This window comes from Oryctolagus cuniculus, chromosome 18 (assembly GCF_964237555.1).
Source record: "Oryctolagus cuniculus chromosome 18, mOryCun1.1, whole genome shotgun sequence".
NCBI classification, from domain to species: domain Eukaryota; kingdom Metazoa; phylum Chordata; class Mammalia; order Lagomorpha; family Leporidae; genus Oryctolagus; species Oryctolagus cuniculus.
This window is the reverse complement of record NC_091449.1, coordinates 54,606,691-54,626,909: the sequence shown is the minus strand read 5'-3', so window position 1 is coordinate 54,626,909 and position 20,219 is coordinate 54,606,691. Positions and strand designations below refer to the sequence as shown.

The 20,219-nt window shown below is 39.1% G+C and overlaps 1 protein-coding gene and 1 pseudogene across 1 annotated transcript; one reads left to right on the top strand and one right to left on the bottom strand.

Moving 5' to 3' along the window:
• The window catches only part of LOC127491334 (ubiquitin-conjugating enzyme E2 variant 2 pseudogene), a 173,530-nt pseudogene that overhangs the window by 142,591 nt on the left and 10,720 nt on the right, over positions 1–20,219 (bottom strand).
• On the top strand, positions 17,484–17,861 carry LOC138846542 (small ribosomal subunit protein eS17-like). Its single transcript, XM_070062557.1, has one exon. The coding sequence runs from the start codon at positions 17,484–17,486 to the stop codon at positions 17,859–17,861; it is 378 nt and encodes a 125-aa protein (XP_069918658.1).

Here is a 20,219-nt window from a genome sequence, read left to right as displayed (position 1 = left end):
GAGCAGCCAGGATTCAAACCGGCACTCATATGAGATGCTGGCTCTTCAGGCCAGGGCATGAACCCGCTGCACCACAGCGCTGGCTCCAACTCTTTCAATTAAATAAATAAATCTTCAAAAAGAAAAAAAAAACAGCACCTATTGCACAATATTTTCATGAGTACTAAATAATAAATGTATGCAAAATTCTTAGTATAACAACATATAATTATCAATATCTATTACTATTATTATTTCTAAAAGCATTGCTATACAGTTAAGAACTGACAAGAACTTTGAAGCTGGCAGTTGCCTATTTCTATCTTCTTTGGTAGAAACATTGTTTTATAAAGCAGGGTTTTGTTCATCTCTTATATCTAAATCTCCACAATCATTATCTGACTGTAAAAACTATGAGTCTCTTAAGTAGTTTAAAAGAAAGAGTGTCTTTGAAATAAAATTGATTACTTCTTTATGTGGAATTCCTTCTCATAGAATTTCAACATTAGATGTAATCACATAAGTGAAGAATGAAAATCAGAGCTTCCTGCCCGAAAACATTCATAAAATTTAGTATCTAATGGGTGACAGAGATAAAATTGTACCCAAAATAAAAAGAACAGGTGTAAACATTAAATCAAAATAGAGTCAAGTTATATCGAAAGTTTGAGGAAATCTTTAAAATCATGTAGTACAACTCATATGGCCAGAATCAGAGATAGGTCAAGAATCCACAACTGAGAGTCTAATTATCTGTCTTTTCAATATGCTTTTCTCCAAATCATAAAAAAAATTGTGAGTCAGGGGCCCATGTCATAATTATAGCAGGTCATATTATAATATAACCCTAATATAACCATAATTACAGCCACCACTCGCAACGCCAGCATCCCACATGGGAATCCACTCATGCCCTGGATGCTTCGCTTCTACCTGGCACCCTGCTGAGGTCATGGGAAAGCAGCACAAGATGGCCCGAATGATTGGGTCCCTAATACCCATGTGGGAGACTGAGAAGTTCCTGGTTCCTAGCTCGAGCCTGGTTCTGGCCATTGTGGCCATCTAGGAAATGAAACAGCAGATGGAAAATTCTCTCTCTCTCCGTTTATAACTCTGCTTTTTAATTAAATAACTTAAAAAAATCATGAGACAAATTCCTCTTCTAAGATTGCTAATAATTACTCTGTTTGAATACACAAATGTAATTAAGAGGAAGGGGTATAATGAAAAGACTGAAGGAAAAGTAGCTAGTATGCCATAATAGCAAATATAGCTTGAAATCTAATAGAGTTAATTTCAAATGTCAACTCCGCCACTCCATCACTATATCATCCTGCAAAGTACTTACTCTGTCTGAGGTTTGGGTTCTTCATTTCTAAAACTGGGATAATACCACCTAAAACAAACAGACGAAATATAAAACAGATTAGAATAGCACAATAGCTAATAGTCAGACTACATATGTTTGAATTCAAACTCCACAAATTACTCATCATTTGATTGAGTTCTCTAACTTTTGTGAGGCATGGGGACTACTTCAGCACACAACCTGGCACCTGAAAACTGTAACAAGCTTTAGGATTGTAAATATGGCTGGCGCCGTGGTTCAATAGGCTAATCCTCTGCCTTGCGGCGCCGGCACACCAGGTTCTAGTCCCGGTCGGGGTGCCGGATTCTGTCCCGGTTGTCCCTCTTCCAGTCTAGCTCTCTGCTGTGGCCCGGGAGGGCAGTGTAGGACGGCCCAAGTGTTTGGGCCCTGCACCCGCATGGGAGGCCAGGAAAAGCACCTGGCTCCTGGCTTTGGATCAGCGCGGTGGCAGCCATTGAGGGGTGAACCAATGAAAAAGGAAGACCTTTCTCTCTGTCTGTCTCTCTCACTGTCCAATCTGCCTGTCAAAAAAATAAAAAATAAAAAAAAGGATTGTAAATATGTATAAATTACCTGGCGTTTAGTGTAGTAATAAACACAGTCATCCCTTACTGACAAAGTTAACTTGCTATATAAAAATCAATGTCATCTATCTTAAAATACATCCACACCCTGAAATCACTGAAAAGTTCATTAAATCAGGATTAAACATCAGATCTGAAAAGTATAAAATTTCAGACATATCCAGTAAATAAACATCCATGTATCAAACTATTTAAGAAAATAATGGTTTTCAGAGTATCAGATTTTAAATGAATTCATAAGTTTAAAAAAAGTAATAAAGTCACATATTAGGTAATAGGAAACAGCTTAAAAAGTATAAAATAAAGCTAAAACTATGGCAATGATACTTCTTTAAAAAGATTTATTTATTTATTCGGAAGGCAAAGTTAAAAAGTATAAAATAAAGCTAAAATTATAGCAATGATACTTTTTTTAAAGATTTATTTATTTGGAAGTCAAAGATACATTTTTTAAAAGATTTCTTTATTTATTTGGAAGGCAAAGTTACAGAGAGGCAGAAGCAAAAAGACAGATGGCTGCAACAGCTGGAACTTTGCCAATCTGAAGCCAGCAGCCAGGAGCTTCTTCCAGGTCTCCCATGTGAGTGCAGGGGCCCAAGGATTTAGGCCATCTTCTACTGCTTTACCAGGCCATAGCAGAGAGCTGGATCAGAAGTGGAGCAGCCAGGTCTCGAACTGGTGCCCATTTGGAATGCTGGCACTGCAGGTGGCAGCTTTACCTGCTACACCACAGAACCAGCCCATGCAATGATACCTTTTTAAAAATCTGTAAAAGATCAGCTGTGTACAGAAAAAAAAAAAAAAAACTTTAGCTTTGGAAGATAGTGTCTATTATGACATGGTTTTCAAAACTTCCTAATCAAAAATATAATAAAAGAAAAAGAAACAGCAGAAAACCACATCTAACATATCACCATTTAAGAGAACCAATTCCCAGGTGATTAGAAAAGATCTATTTCTGAACTGGGTGGAAAGGCATAATTCCTAAATCCAAAGGGAAATTAAACCACAAAGTTTAAACAAAACAGCATGAAAAAATCAATACCTCACAAAATAAAAAGGAATAATTTAGTTTTCAGCTTTCTCTTTACAAAAATCCTATTTTTAGATAGATACAGTGGTTTAAGATGCTACCAAGTCTTTAAGCTCCATTTGGTAGGGAAATACCTGTTTGACTTTGCCTCTTCTAATGGTAAATAGGAGGTTTTACATTTAAGTTATAATGTGGAATACTTCAGAGTAACCTCATGCCAAAATGGCACATTTCTGAGGGATGCAAAGGTATTCAATAAAAAGCTTTTAAAGGCATATTTTTAAACTTGCAGCAGGAAAGCTTTTCTGTGTCAAGACAGTAATTCTTTTAACAGCATTGATCAAAATGTCATTCTTTTATGAGTGTACAATACCTTTTAATGGCATACAACAAGCCATTAGGGTTATACACCTCTGTATAGCAGACAGCTTACTGGAAAAAAGGGAACACTGGCCAAGATGCAGTCAGTAGGTTTTATGCTTCTAATAAGGATCCTTTTTTTCTGCTACTTGCTTCATTCTAAAGTCTACAACTGAAATTATCCAAAGATCAAGCATAAACTCTTTGCTTCCATAATTTAGAAGTGCTTTCACAAGAGGCCTAGGCTGTAAGATGTAAACTGTACCTTTGCAGATATCACGTGATGGCCTTGAAAATAGCCTCTCACCCAAGGCCAGTAAGAAATTATTCATGAAGATTAGAAAAGAGTGATGGTTTCACTTACTATGCTTTCTGGGGAAAGAAGACAGCAAATTTTTAAAAATATCATGAGATGATTACTTTTTTTTGACAGGCAGAGTGGACAGAGAGAGAAAGGTCTTCCTTTACCTTTGGTTCACCCTCCAATGGCCACTGCAGCCGGCGTGCTGTGGCCGGCGCACCGCACTGATCCGAAGCTGAGAGCCAGGTGCTTCTCCTGGTCTCCCATGCAGGTGCAGGGCCCAAGCACTTGGGCCATCCTCCACTGCACTCCCTGGCCACAGCAGAGAGCTAGACTGGAAGAGGGGCAACCGGGACAGAATCCGGTGCCCCGACTGGGACTAGAACCCGGTGTGCCGGTGCCGCAAGGTGGAGGATTAGCCTATTGAGCTGCGGCGCCGGCTGAGATGATTACTTTTAATATTTATTTACAAAGTCAAATATTATTGAAACATTAAAATTATGTATTACTCTAACATAAAATATCTATCTTAGTCATCCTTTATTGATACTATTTCATAATAGGAATCTATTTTAAAATCACCTTAAAACAGGCTCTTATCTTTGGGGCTTCAGGCTTTAAAAAAGATCAATTTTGAAATTATTTAGAGGGGCTGGCATTGTAGAGTGACAGGTTAAGCCTCTGCCTGAGATGCAGCATGCCCTATGGGTGCCAGTTCGAGACTTGGATGCTCCACTTTTAACCCAACTCCCTGCTAATGAGCCTAAGAAAGCAGCAGAAGATGGCCCAAGAGTTTGGGCCTCTGCACCCACGTGGGAGACTCAGAATACCCAGGCTCCTGGCTTTGGCATGGCCCAGCTCCAGCCATTGAAGACATTAGAGGAGTGAACCAGCAGATGGAAGATCTCTGTCTCTCTCTCTCTCTCCTCCTAACTCTGCCTTTCAAATAAAATAAAAATAAATCTTATAAAAAAGAAGAAATTACTTAGAATACTTAATAGCATGAGTACACAAATTCTTAAAAAAAACTTATCAATTTAACAAATGTCTAACCACTCAGGCAATGGAGAACTAAGGAGTAAACAAGTTAGAAGGGGAACTAGGGGCCGGGACTGTGGCACAGCTGGTTAAAGCCCTGGCCTAAAGCGCCGGCATCCCACATGGGCACCGGTTTGAGTCTCGGCTGCTCCTCTTCCAATCCAGCTCTCTGCTGTGGCCTGGGAAAGCAGTAGAAGATGGCCCAAGTCCTTGGGCCCCTGCACTCACATGGGATACCTGGAAGAAGCTCCTGGCTTTGGATTGGTGCAACTCTGGCCATTGCAGCTATCTGGGGAGTGAACCAGTGGATGGAAGACCTCTCTCTCTCTGTCTCTACCTCTCTCTGTAACTGTCTTTCAAATAAATAAAATAAATCTTTTTTTTTAAAAAAGGCGGGGGGACTGTTCCTGCTCTTCATGTTATATCTTTATTTACTTTCCACTATTAAAGAAAATTTGACTTACATATGAATACATTCTTAGAATTACAGAAATATCTCAGATAAATTGATTATTACCTAAATCTCGACCTTATGAAAACTATTTAAGGGCTTCACGAATGTTAGAAATAATAAGTACAATCCCACACCAAAAGTAAAAATGAACTTTATGTTGTGCATGTATATGAAGAAAATGTTAAGTGAAAAAGACTTGATACATAGCTCTATGAGTTTTATAATCAAATAAAAAGTTCTGTTTTAGCCAACAAGGAGGACTAGAGTACAAATTCCATCAAATAAAACAACTAAAAATGCAAAAATATCTTCAGAGCATTTGGAAGTCTACAAGAGTAAGATTGCAAGGGTCGGCATGGTGGCGTAGCGGGTACAGCCGCAGCCTGCAGTGCCAGCATCCCAGATGGGCACTGGTTTGAGACCTGGCTGCTTTACTTCTGATCCAGCTTTCTGCTATGGCCTGGGAAAGCAGTAGAAGATGGCCCAGGTCCTTGGGCCCCTGCACCCACTGGGAAGACCCAGAGGAAGCTCCTGGCTCCTGATTACGGATCGGCACAGCTCTGGCCATTGCAGCCAGTTGGGGAGTGAACCAGCAGATAGAAGACCATTCTCTCTCTCTGCCTCTCCTTCTCTCTCTCTGTAAGTCTTTCAAATAAATAAATAAATCTTTAAAAGAAAAAAAAAGAGTAAGACTGCCTATCTAAAATCCAAGTGAAAGTAGGAACTTAGAGACGGCACACGGAGTGCTGAATCTACTTGAAGCTATATGATGGTCAGCCATTTTGACCACAATCTTAGATCTACAGATTTTGGAATGAAGGATAGAGAAAACAAAAATAAACACTACCTTAAAACCTAAGAGGAGCCGGCACCGCGGCTCACTAGGCTAATCCTCTGCCTTGCGGCGCCGGCACACCGGGTTGTAGTCCCAGTCTGGGCGCCGGATTCTGTCCCGGTTGTCCCTCTTCCAGGCCAGCTCTCTGCTGTGGCCCGGGAGTGCAGTGGAGGATGGCCCAAGCGCTTGGGCCCTGCACCCCATGGGAGACCAGGATAAGTACCTGGCTCCTGCCATCGGATCAGCGCGGTGCACCGGCCGCAGCGCGCCAGCCGCGGCGGCCATTGGAGGGTGAACCAATGGCAAAGGAAGACCTTTCTCTCTGTCTCTCTCTCTCACTGTCCACTCTGCCTGTCAAAAAAAAAAAAAAAAAAAAAAAAAAAAAAAAAAAAAAAACCTAAGAGGAACCTTTTCTCTTATAAAGGTGTATACTCAAAGGGTTACCTCCACTTAACATTAAAGTGTCCCAGCAATCTTGGCCTAGCAGTCTGCAAACACAGTCTGCCTTGAAGTTGCCTTGGCATTAAGCAAAGCAGGGAAAACATAGAACCCTAAGCAGTTGCAACCATAATGTCTCTCAAGTAGATAAATAGCCCAAATTCGCATCATCTGAATAGGTCCAAAAACAAAACCAAATCAAACCAAAACAAAACAAAAAAATTAAGCATAAAATAGTGCCCAATTCGCAGTTTCCCTTGGTGGTACACTAAATAAAGCAAACACAAATGTTATCCAGTAGAATAATTAGTCCATGAAGAAACAAAGCATTGTGGCAAAGAATTAACAAAAACAAACCTGTAGTGATTTCATTTATTGTGATTATTAAACATAGATTATAAAATAACCAAATCTATTTAAAATATTTTTTGCAGTGTGGAAATATCTCCACAGAAGAAGAAATTAAGAATAAATGACCGGCCGGCGCCACAGCTCACTAGGCTAATCCTCCGCCTGCGGCGCCGGTACCCCGGGTTCTAGTCCCGGTCGGGGTGCCGGATTCTGTCCCGGTTGCTCTTCTTCCAGTCCAGCTCTCTGCTGTGGCCCGGGAGGGCAGTGGAGGATGGCCCAAGTGCTTGGGCCCTGCACCCACAAGGGAGACCAAGAGGAAGCACCCGGCTCCTGGCTTTGGATCGGTGCAGTGTGCAGGCCAAAGCGGCCATTGAGGAGTGAACCAATGGAAGGAAGACATTTCTGTCTCTCTCTCTCACTAACTGCCTGTCAAAAAAAAAAAAAAAAAAAAGAATAAATGACCTAGAAGGTTTAGAAGGTTTGAAAGATACACAAATTAAGTAAAAAAAAAAAAAAAAAAAAAAAAAAAAACTTCAGTGGAAAGGCTATGGCAAATTAATCAAGAACAGACTAACCCCCTAAAGAAGAATAATTAGTAAAACATCATGATTTACCTACCTGCCAGGAGCAAAACAAACTCTCTTAACAAAAAGATAATATCATCCAGTTTCTCAAAATATTGCATTCAATATCTGACATTCAGTTGACAATTATAAGGCTTACTAGTAGAAAAAAAACTATGAGAGAAAAAAAATAAAGGAAAGAAACTTTAGGAGAAATAGGCATTCAAACCATCAGACATCTGGACTTCAAGAATTCTTTGACTAGTATTTTCAAGAAAATGGAAAAGGTCTCCAGTTTCCCATAAAATAATTGGAAAATATCTAATTCCAAATGTCTCCACATAATCACCACAAAACTCTAAAAAGAAAAGAGTGAAAAAAAATACTTACATCTATAGGGTAATCAAAGAACAAGCTGAACTTTAAAAACATACAAATAGAGAAATGAATACAAAAATGCAAAAACCATTTCTGGAGCCCATGCTAGAGAAGAGATAAAGAGATCGTGTAGAAAAGAGGAGAGGAGAAGCAAGGCTTGGAAGTGACAAAATGAGTACCAGAAAATGAAAAATCCTAAAATCAGGTCTGAGGCCTGTTAGATCAGAATGCTTGCTATTGTTAGAATCAAAAGGATAGGACTTGCAATTGCAAGAAACAGAATAGACAATCTTGGGAAAATATCACTTCTAGGGAAGAGGAGATTTGATTTAGAAGTGCTACCCTTTTGATATTTGGTAGTAAAGAGAAGTAACAAGAAGAAAATAAGAAATAAAGCAATGGTCTTACAGAAATAAAAGACAATCACAATATGAGGGACACTAAATCCTGTCACCTTCCCCCCCCACCAAACACACAAAAGCACTATAAATTAAAGAAATTCTCTTCATTATAACAAAATAGAGAAGAATAAACTTTATAAACCCCCTCATTCCATATAAACTGGGATTCCTTGTTAACGAAAATAAGACATAAACATTTAACAATTCATACAGAATGGCAAAATTGAGGAATATGTAAAATGAAAGGTAACTGGTCTCATACAAGAAATTAAGAAGAAAAAGACAGTATTATTTGAGAAATGAAGAATGAATTATAAAATTCCCAAGGGAGAAAAAGGTTCACTAAAAATATGTGTCATTGAACAAAGGCATGAAAACAGCTAGGAAACAAAAGAGGGTAAAATGAAAGAAAAGACGTTATGAGACAATTGTTATGAGAGAGAAAGGGAGAGGCAGGGAGAGGGAGAGGGAGAGATGGAAAGAAGATTCAACATAAATGAATTGATTTTGTAATCCCGATAGTAGACATTAATTGGGATCAAAAATCATTATGTACAAAAAGAATAGTTTGTGATCTAAAGCCCCCAATTCACAATCAATACGTAATAGCTATGAATATCTATCCACTGAATAACATAGGAACTACTCTCATAAAACAGAATTGCAGAGAAATAAAGATTCAAGAAGGAAATCAAATAGAAGACATCAACATACCATAGTTTAGTACAAAATGGATTTACAAAAAAAAAAAAATAGAAAAGGACATGGAAGATCTAAGCAAAACAATCCATGTAAATATCTATATCTTTAAACCACTAAAACAGAAAAATTAACCTCCTTCAAGTATGTATGAATACCCATAGCTACTATAATCCGGATAGCCAGAAACTAGGCATAATCTCAATATCTAAGAAGAGAATAAACTGTGGTATATGCATATAATAGTACTGTACATCAATGAAGATGAGTAAAAGATCGCTACAAAAAATAACATCATTGATTTTAAATTAAAAAATGGACACAAAGTAGCATATACTTTTAAATAAACTAAAGTTGGCAACAACAAAACTGTGGTTATCTCTGGGAAGAAAAAGGACAGTGATGGGGCTGCTGGGGTGGAGGAGTAGGTTAAGCATCCACCTGCAGTGAATGGGCCCAGCTCTGGCTGTTGCAGCCATCTGGGGACTGAACCAGCAGATGAGGACCTCTCTGTCTCTCCTTCTCTCTGCCTGTAACTGTACTTCTCAAGTAAATAAATAAATCTTTAAAGGAAAAATAAAAAAGCGGGGGCCAGTTATGTCTGGAAATGAACACAGGAAATCTTATTAGATGCTAGAAGTGTTTTATATCTTGAGCTGAATGTATTTACATATGTAAAATAAATGATAATTTTTTAAGGATTTAATTATTTGAAAGCCAGAGTTACACACAGAGAGAAGGAGAGGCTGAGAGAGAGAGAGAGACAAAGAGAGAGAGAAAGAGTGAGGTCTTTCATCTGCTGGTTCACTCCCCAGTTGGCCACAATGGCCGGAACTGTGCTGATCCGAAGCCAGGAGCCAGGAGCTTCTTCTGGGTTGCCCACGTGGGTGCAGGGGCCCAAGCACTTGGGCCATCTTCCACTGCTTTCCCAGGCCATAGCAGAGAGCTGGATCAGAAGTGGAGCAGCTGGGACTCGAACTGGTGCCCATATGGGATGCCAGCACCACAGGTGGCGAAATTTACCCACTACGCCACAGAGCCAGCCCCAAAATGGTAATTCTTTGAAGTGTAAACTTAAGTACAACTACTGTACTTAAATGTCAAACAACCAAAACAACAAAAATAGTGAAGAATAGACATTTTAGCCAAAAAACGAATGCAAATATTCAGAAAATGTAAGTAAGCTCAATCTCATGAGGCATCAAAGAAATGCTAATCACTACTAATAAAACCCCAAAATAAACCAAAAATAAAAAGACTGATGATAAACTATATGTGGGAATGTAAATTGGTGCAACCATTTTGGAAAAATATTGTGTATCTACTAAGTCAAAACATGCAATGTTAGTCTGTTTTATTTCACTGAAATCTCTAGTTTAACAGCCGTACCCATGGGTCTTTCCTTGACATTCTTAAATTTGTTACCTTATCCTTTTCCTTCTATCTTTCTACTTGACTGTAGGTATCTTGGACCTATTAAGAACTGCAGGAAGGAACTTTTTTTCATATGATATTAAGTTTAACTGAAAGAGATTTCATAGATACTTGATCCATTGTTGAAATTCCCTCTGAATTCACATTTTGATCAATTTTTAGGTTTTATCAATGGATGTGAAGGTCATGCCTTTGATGTCATCCTTGTTAAAAGACTGAGTTTCTTTTTCTTTTTCTTCTTCTTCTTCTTTTTTTTTTTTTTTGACAGGCAGAGTAGACAGTGAGAAAGACAGAGAGAAAGGTCTTCCTTTACCGTTGGTTCACCCTCCAATGGCTGCTGCGGCCGGTGTGCTGCGGCTAGTGCGCTGCAGCCGGCGCACAGCGCTGACCCGAAGCCAGGAGCCAGGTGCCTCTCCTGGTTTCCCATGTGGGTGCAGGGCCCAAGCACTTGAGCCATCCTCCACTGCACTCTCGGGCCACAGCAGAGAGCTGGACTGGAAGAGGAGCAACCGGGACAGAATCCGGTGCCCCTACGGGACTAGAACCTGGGGTGCTGGCGCCGCAGGCGGAGGATTAGCCTATTGAGCCGCAGCACCAGCCAAGACTGAGTTTCTTTTAATAGTTACAGTTTAGGTGTTGGCATTGTGGCACAGCAAGTAAAGCTGCTGCCTGTGATGCCAGCATCCCATATGGGTGCCAGTTTGAGTTTCAGCTTCTCTGCTTCTGATCCAGCGCCCTGCTAATGCGCCTGGAAAAGCAGCAAAAGGATGGCACATGGGCCCGTCACCCAAATGGAAGACCCAGATGGCATCTTGGCTCCTAGCTTTGACCCAGACCAGCCCTGGCCATCTGGGGAGTGAACCAGTGGATAGAAGATTCTCTCTCTCTGTCACTTTGCCTTTCAAATAAATAAATCTTTTTTTGAAAAGGCAAGCGTATGCCATTTAAAAACAAAAAAGAACATGATATGTATAAAATATAGATGGTTTTACAAAAACTAGATCTTCATGTAACATTTTATCTTTTGGAAAAGTGGTCAGTCTACATTTTTTTAAGTCTCATGTTTTAATGTAGTTATTGTATAATAAAAGTTATACCAGATGGAAAAAAAACTATTCCAATATTCACTTATCATTCTTCCAAACAAATCATAGGTTGGAAAAATAATTACATAAACCTAGGAGATTTAACTACAATTGTGCAACATATTTTGGACTTTACAATACATCCTCAGGAAAAAGTAAAATGGAATTCTAATTTTTAGAACTCAAATATAACTCAATCAAACCCAAAAAGGCAATATGGGTAAAAATTTTAAATGATTAACATTATTGTCCTTTGCATAAATTTACAGATGGCAAATTCAGGCAGACTGAAAACTTTTCTCCCCGATATTTTTAGGGTAGACATTTAAGACAAAATGTCCATCACACTAAATGGAACACCACAAAACCATCTACATTTACACCTCCCATTTGTTGTACATGTATAATTAAACATAATAAATTGAAAATATAATGAAATCTTCCCACAGTGGTAGCAGGTCACCTTCAAACAGTTTGACCTACACATGGCTTGTCTAGCCAAGTCAACTCACCACGCATAAATCAATCATCTACTCTTCTCTCCCCACAATACTCCATATAAAGTAACAACTGGAAAGAAAAAATAAAATCTAGCAATACAGAGTCAAAAATCCCTGCTATACTTTCAGAAAATTAAAATGAAAAGCTAGCACTAGTCTTTAATATATTATACTACCTATAAAACATACAGGGAGAAAAAACAAAGAAACAAATATATCCATTTTGTCAAGACATTCCAGGTAGCAAAAAATCCTCAGTGGAAGAATAAATTATTGAATTAACTGTTATTTAAACAAAAATTCATCATTTAAGTATAAAGATATAAATCATTAAAGGTTATATGCTAATGATATCTAACCACTCATTATTTACAGAGCAAAGTTTGGCTAATCTAGACCCAGAATCAATAAAAAGATAAACTGACGTGATAGACTTATAGCTTATTACATTTCCTGATCAATTAATTAAGATCTTGCTATCCTGTTCCATAGGAAAGGAGTTTATTCCAGACCTTAAACCACTAAATTATAAATTTCAAGGCATTGTTCACAAAAGACAGTAGATAACTAACAATTTCAGAGTAAATATCTCTAAAAATCTTCTCCCTAAATGCAACAAGAACACTAAAAAAACTATAAGAATCAACCTTTTCAGAATACTAGAAATTAACCAGAGGTTTGCAACAACCCAAAAAATTGTTATTCAAGAAAACAACAGGTTCTCACCGTAAGAACAGTGAGTATTTGCATTGCCTGTACTGCCCATCCCCACCACCACAGAAGTCTTGAAAGTCAAGAGCCACAATCAAGTAAAACAGTCTAAGAAGTTAAAATCTGTCAAAGTCCCATTTCCACAGAAATTCATTACTGAATGTGGAAGAGACACTACAAGTAACACTGTCTTTATTTAATTTGAGTAGAACTCATCAACCCAAAAAGACATCTTTTAGCTGAAAGCATTTGTCAAAACCAGAGACAATCCTTGAACATAATTCTTGAACATAACTTTCAGAAGTCAACAATATGGGCAAACCATCTGAACACATTATTCATCAAAGAAGAAAAACAGATGGCAAGTAAGGGTATAAGAAGATGCTCAACATCATGTCATTAGAGCATGGAAAATTAAAACAATGAGACACTACCATGTATACTCAACATTAAAAACCAGCAATTTCACTTGTATTTACCCCAAAAATTAAAAATTTAAAGCCAAAAAATTTATGACACACACATGTGAATGTTTGCAGCGGCTTTATTCACAACTGCCAAAACTCAGAGGAAACAAAGATGTCCTTCAGTAGGTGAATGGATAAACTGTGTTACATCAATATATTAGAATATCTTTCAGTACTAAAAACAAATGATCTATCAAGCCACAAAAAGACATGCACTAACTTCACATGAGTCTTACTAAGTGAAAGAAGCCAATTTGAAAAGGCTACATACTGTATAATTCCAAACATTAGACACTGTAGAATGGGCGAATAATGGATACAGAGAAAAGGTCAGAGATTTCCACAAATTTTTAGGGGAATGAAACTATTGTATATAACACTAAAAACATGGATACATGGCATTTTACATTTATCATTATAAATATAAGACACCATGAGTAAAAACTAATGTGAACTATAGACTTTGGGTATAATGATGCATCAACACAGGTTCATCAAATGTGACACTCTGGTGTACAATGTTGGTGGTAGGAGAGATTGTGCATGTATAGGAGCAGGCAGTGTATGAGAACTCTGTACTTTATGCTTAACTTTGCAGTGAACCTAAAGCTAAAATAAAGTCCAATAGTAGCATTGTGGTGAAGCAGTTAAACCACCACTTGGGACATCTACATTCCATACTGGGAGCAGGTTTGAGTCACAGTAACTCCGCTTCCAAACCAGCTTCCTTTTTTTTTCTTTTTACTTAAAGGAGATTATCTTTTTTAAAAAGATTTATTTATTTATTTTAAAGATTTATTTTATTTATTTGAAAAACAGAGTTACAGAGAGAACTTCTATCTGCTGGTTCAATCCTCAGATAGCTGCAACGGCCGCAGCTGCGCTGATCTGAAGCCAGGAGCCAGGAGCTTCTTCTGGGTCTCCCACATGGTTGCAGGGGCCCAAGGACTTGGGTCATCTTCTACTGCTATCCCAGGCCATAGCAGAGAGCTGGATTGGAAGAGGAGCAGCCGGGACTAGAACCGGCACCCATATGGGATGCCGGGGCTTCAGGCCAGGGCTTTAACCAGCTGTGCCATAGCACCAGCCCCCAAACCAGCTTCCTTTTAATGCATCCTACGTTGCAGCATATGATGAACCAAATGCTTGGGCTCCTGCCACCCATGTGGGAAAACCAGACTGAGTTCAAGACTCCTGGCTTTGGCTTGGCTCAGGACCTGCCATTGTGGGGAATGAATCTGCAGATGGCAGATATCTTTCTCTTTCTCTTGCTCTTTTCAAGTAGAAGAAAATAAAATAAATCTTAAAAAATAAAATCCATTAAAAATTAATGAGAAAAAATATTTGAGTATATTACAAGAAAAGATAAACTACAAATGTTGCCATATCTCCTATATCCACTGTTCATATTTAAGCATGTTTCCTTCAAGTAGTGGTTGTTATTTCATTTTTATCCTTGAGGTGTTATCACATAGAATTATGTATTATGCTCATCATCTGACAAAATAGTTGTTCATGTCCTTAGTCTTTGCATCCATTGCTTAAGATAAGCTATTCAATTATATAATTCACTTTATAATTTATTTAAAATGCACTATTTAACATACCAGGCAGTTTGAAGAACTTCATGAACACTTTTTACACTCAGTGAAGCCCTCTGAAGTGGAAACTGACGCATAAAGCAAGTAAGTACCAAGGGAAATCAACTACTAGTGGTTGAACTAGGATCTGACCCTCAGTTTGAGTATTACGTCCACACTGTCTTCTTAACTACTCTCAGTGCTGGCACTAAGGAAGCCACCCAGTACTGAATATTTTATGTTGCTTCTATTTTATCTAACACTACAACAAATGCCACTAGGAACATTTTCATTGATAAAATGCCCAAGTTTTAACAATACAAGAAGCATACATAATACAAATAAAAGATAAAGTATGATCATTTCAGTCATTTTCTTCACATTACCTTCTGTCCTTCTATTGTCTAAGACATCTTTGTTTCCTTTCTCTTCTTTCTGAATCTCTGCCAAACACATGACTTCAAGTATCTCTGCTGTGGTCCAGTGTTGTGGTGCAGCAGGTTAAGCCATAGCTTGCAACACCAGCAACACATAATGGAGTGCTTGTCCTGGCTGCTCCACTTAACAACTCAGCTTCAGGCTAACGCACCTGGGAAGGTAGCAGATGTTTCAAGTCTTGGTTTCTGACCACCCATATGGGAGACTGGATGGTATTTCTGGCTCCTGGCTTTCCTCTAGCCCAGACCTGGCTGTTTTAGCCATTAGGGGAGTGAATCAGCAGATGGAATCTATATATTCTCTCTCTCATTCCACACCCTCCCTCTCCCTTTTCTCTCCCTCACTCCTCCCTGTCTCTCTGTAGCACTGCCTTTCAAATAAATAAATAAATACACTTTCAAATATCTCTTTTGTGTGGTCAATGAATTAGTATATTTCTCAGGACAAAAACTTTCCTTCAGTTCTAGTACATTAATTCCTGACACCTAGACAACTTCATTTTGGCTTTTTTGTGGTTCTCTCAAATTGCTATGGCCTAAACTATCTCCATTAACTTATCCCTCAAACATATGTTTGCTCTTGCATTTATATTTCTATTAACAGTGCTATTCTCCCAATCACCAACTTTAGAAACCCTAATATTTTCTTTTACTTTCTCACCTGCCTCCTCTGACCTTCAAAAAGTTGACTGGTCCATTTTTGTGTCTGAATAAAAAACAATAATTCTCTACTACATTAAAAATGCACTTCAAACTTGAGGACGTAGAATTAATGATTTGAAAAGTTCAACACTGTTCCCCTGGCTTCTCCTTCACTGCTGGTTTTCACGTAAGTTTTATGCTTTGGTCACTTCTTTCCTGCCCATCTTCCTTACGTACAGGAAGGTGATATAACAATCAAAATGTGTATCTGCCTTCAAAATAGCATAATCAAAAGTATGTCCCCAGAAAGAAATTATGCCAAAGGGACACAGAAGACAAATGAAACAGCTGTTAATGTCCAAATCTGAAAAAAATCTGTACAAGAAAATAAAGTAGTATTGGATAATAACCCAAAGTATTAAGTAACTATCCATAAATGTACACTGATAAAAAAAAAAGTGATTGAATAAGCAAATGGGAGAGAATGCACAAATCCTCCACGCAGAAAAAACTATAAATAATTTACAAAGATACTCCATATTTACAGAGGTAGAGCGTAACTCCTCACTCCTTAATTGTGTACTGTGTATAGTATCTTCCTCCCAAAGATTACAAAATAGAAAGAGGGGGAAAAAGAATAACTACCAATGGAGAAACTTGAAAAACACCTACCTCAACCAATAGCAGTGAATAATATTGTAGACTTCAATTATTAATGAACCAATAAAACTTTATTAACTGTAACAAATGTACCATACTAATACAAGCATAATATATTAATAGTAGGAGAAACTCTTCTGGGCATACAAGAACTCTCTATACTATCTTTGCAATATTTCTCTATACTTGCAACTGTTTTAAAATAAAAAGTTTACTGAAAATACATATGGCACCAAAACAAATCCTCCTAATGAGAGATGAGGTCTAAGACTCATTGTAGCTATGAGTATTTCTCAATTTTTTAACATTGAAACATTTGTGTATATATTTAACATTTCCTCTCTTGTCTCAAGCCATCTAAAATAAAACCAAACAGTTTACCCCAACATCAATTATATGGCAAAGATGTGGCCTCATTTATATTTTATATTAAATATCTCACCTTACAGTGTAATAAGATAAAAATAAAGGCAAATGTCGCTCCCCCTCTTCATGGAGGAACGACACTAAGCCCTGCCTAGGTTTCCTATCCGAGTCATGGCACCATTATGTCACTCCCCCTCTTCGTGGAGGAACGACACAGGACCCTGCGCTGTTCTTTTGTCTGCTCGGCCCTCCCCGGGTTTGCTGCTGGTTCTTCCCGGGTTGGCTATCGTCCCTTCCACCTCCATGGAAGGGCAGTTCCCCCTGCCACTTTCCCCACTTCCGCGGGGGGAGCGGCACACTGCCGGCCGGCTCTCTCGGGGGCTGCTCAGGTGTTCCTTCAGATAGATGTTCCTGGTGCATGTTGTCTCTCTCCTCCTTTATAGTCCTCTTCCACCAATCCCAACTCTGCTACCCACACGCCGAGTACGCTGCTCTCCTCCAATCAGGAGCAGGTCCTACAGTTTATTGGTTGAACTGGAGGCAGCTGTGTAGAAGTTGTTACTCCCTTCTCAGCACCATATTGTGGGAAAGCAAATTTTGTTCCCAAACTGTGCTCTATATGTTGTGCGTGTGTGTGGGAGCAAAATGTTGAAATCTATGCTTAATATGGAGTTGGTCCTCTGTATATAAAATCAAACTAAAAATGAACCATAATGAAGAAGGAGATGGGAGAAGGAAAGGGAGATGGGATGGGAGTTGGGGGTGGGGTGGGTATAGGGGAAAGAACCACTATATTCCTACAGTTGTATCAATGAAAAATGCATTCATTAAATAAAAAAAAAGAAAGAAAGCAAGCAGCCCAGGCATCACTGAGAAGCAATACACGCATCACAACAACTTCCACAACAACAAGTAGGTATTGGAGAGATATCCATCATCCCCAAGAAGATCCAAAACCAGATAGCAGGTTATGTCTTCACCTGATGAAGCACATTCAGAAAGGCCCAGTGAGAGGCATCTCTATCAAGCTGCAGGAGGAGAAAGGGGAGATAACTGTTCCTGAGGTCGCCATCCTAGACCAGGAAATCATGAAAGTAGATCCTGACACTAAGGAAATGCTTCTGGACCATGGCAGACCGTCCAACCTACAGGTCACTCAGCCTACAGTTGGCATTAATTTCAAAACACCACATTGAGGCACTTGAGCCTTTCTTTTATGCTGTCATATTTTCAATAAACTTGGGACAACAGCAAAAAAAAAGTATAAAAAGCTAGAGCAGTGACACTACTAGATACTTACTAGATATTGGCTTAAAAACGTACAGATTATACTTAATTTCACAACAGTAACGGTATAAGCATAAAAAACAGACATATAAATCAGAATAACTAGTGAATCCAGACTTAAAATGATTTATTATCAACCAAAGTATAAAGGCTATTCAGAACTGAAGACATACAGCCAAGAAAATTTCCTAATTCATACCTAAAATCTTGTTTATTGGACCTTCATCCTTAAGATATTTTTGTTGAATAGATTTCAGGCTTACTTGGGGCTTTTTTCTTTAATCCCCAATAATTTAATATCATTCCCCTGGTTTCAGATATGTATCTTATGATAATAAATAAGTGGTAATTCATATTTTTTTCAGTAAGTATTTTGTAATTTTTAATCTAAATGCTTTTAGCATTTTCTCTTAATTTTGATTTTCAAATACTCCGAGTAGAATGTACTCTGTTGTCATTTTCTTTGTATTTGCCCTGCTTTTCACTGTGCTTTTTAACCTGTAAATTTGTCTTTCAACTAATATGGTAAATTTTTATTCAAATGTCTTCCAAGAATTTTTTTTTACTCTTCTTTCTCTAGCTCTAAGATGTAGATGAAACATTGTGATACAGTCCTACATGACAGTGGGTGTTAATTTTTTATTAATTTTTTTTCCTCTCTTGTCCTCAGACTGAATAATTTCTGTCTCTAGCTTTGCTAAATCATTTGCAAAACCTACCCAGTGAATTGTGTATACTGGGGACCTATTTTTTAATTCCAGAATTCTGTTCTTTTTTTTTAAGTTTCTACTTTGCCGGCCAGTGCTGCAGCTCAATAGTCTAATCCTCCGCCTTGCGGCGCTGGCACACCGGGTTCTAGTCCCGGTCGGGGCACCGGATTCTGTCCTGGTTGCTCCTCTTCCAGTCCAGCTCTCTGCTGTGGCCCGAAGTGCAGTGGAGGATGGCCCAAGTCCTTGGGCCCTGCACCCGCATGGGAGACCAGGAGAAGCACCTGGCTCCTCTCTTCAGATTAGCGTGGTGTGCCAACCGCAGCGGCCATTGGAGGGTGAACCAACGGAAAAGAAAAAGACCTTTCTCTCTGTCTCTCTCTCTGTCCACTCTGTCAAAAAAAAAGTTTCTACTTTTTTTTTTTTTTTTTTTTGACAGGCAGAGTGGACAGTGAGAGAGAGAGACAGAGAGAAAGGTCTTCCTTTGCCGTTGGTTCACCCTCCAATGGCCGCCGCGGCCAGTGCACTGCGGCTGGCGCACCGCGCTGATCCGATGGCAGGAGCCAGGAGCCAGGTGCTTTTCCTGGTCTCCCATGGGGTGCAGGGCCCAAGCACCTGAGCCATCCTCCACTGCACTCCCTGGCCACAGCAGAGGGCTGGCCTGGAAGAGGGGCAACCGGGACAGAATCCGGCGCCCCGACCGGGACTAGAACCCGGTGTGCCGGCGCCGCTAGGCGGAGGATTAGCCTAGTGAGCCGCGGCACCGGCATAGTTTCTACTTTCCTAATGAGATTTCTTACTTCCTACTTTACTACAATAATACTTCTCATTACACTGTTGACCAACTCAACATCTCAATCATCTTAAGAGTCCATTGATTTTTTCACATTTACTGTATAGAACATACATTAGCATTTATTTGGGTGTCATAATTTTATCATATTATGAACAGTTTGATGTTATAGGGAATCTGAATTATGTTTCTGAAGAAAATGGGTATTTTTGTTTTATGGGCAGCTAACTTGATTGAAGTTAAACACAACGTTGTCTTCCCTATGATAGTCAGCAGCTGGAATCTCTCATCAGATCTTTGAGATTTAGTTGGATTGCTTGAAAACTGTATAAACCAAGCTCAATTTAGGGACCAGGTTAATATGAGAAGAGCTTATACAAAAATACTTAGAGTTGTCCAAAATCCTAATGTCTAGTTATTCAGACTAGTCATGTGAAATTCTATTCAAATTTTAGCTGCCCTATGTGTTCTCCTCTGAGGCCTGTATGTTAGGGAAAGAGAGTCATAAAAATGGAAAATCTGGGGCTGGCCTTGTGTTGCAGCAGGTTCACCCACCGCCTACAACAGTGGCATCCCACACTGGAGCACCAGCTTGAGTCCTGGATGTTCTGCTTCCAATCCAGTTCCCTACTAATGTGCTTGGCAACGCAGTGGAACATGGACCAAGTTCTAAGGCTTCCACCACGCATGCAGAAGACCCAGATGAACTTCTAGGCTCCTGGCTTCAGCCTGGCCAAGTTTTAGCTATTGTAGTCACCCGGGAAATA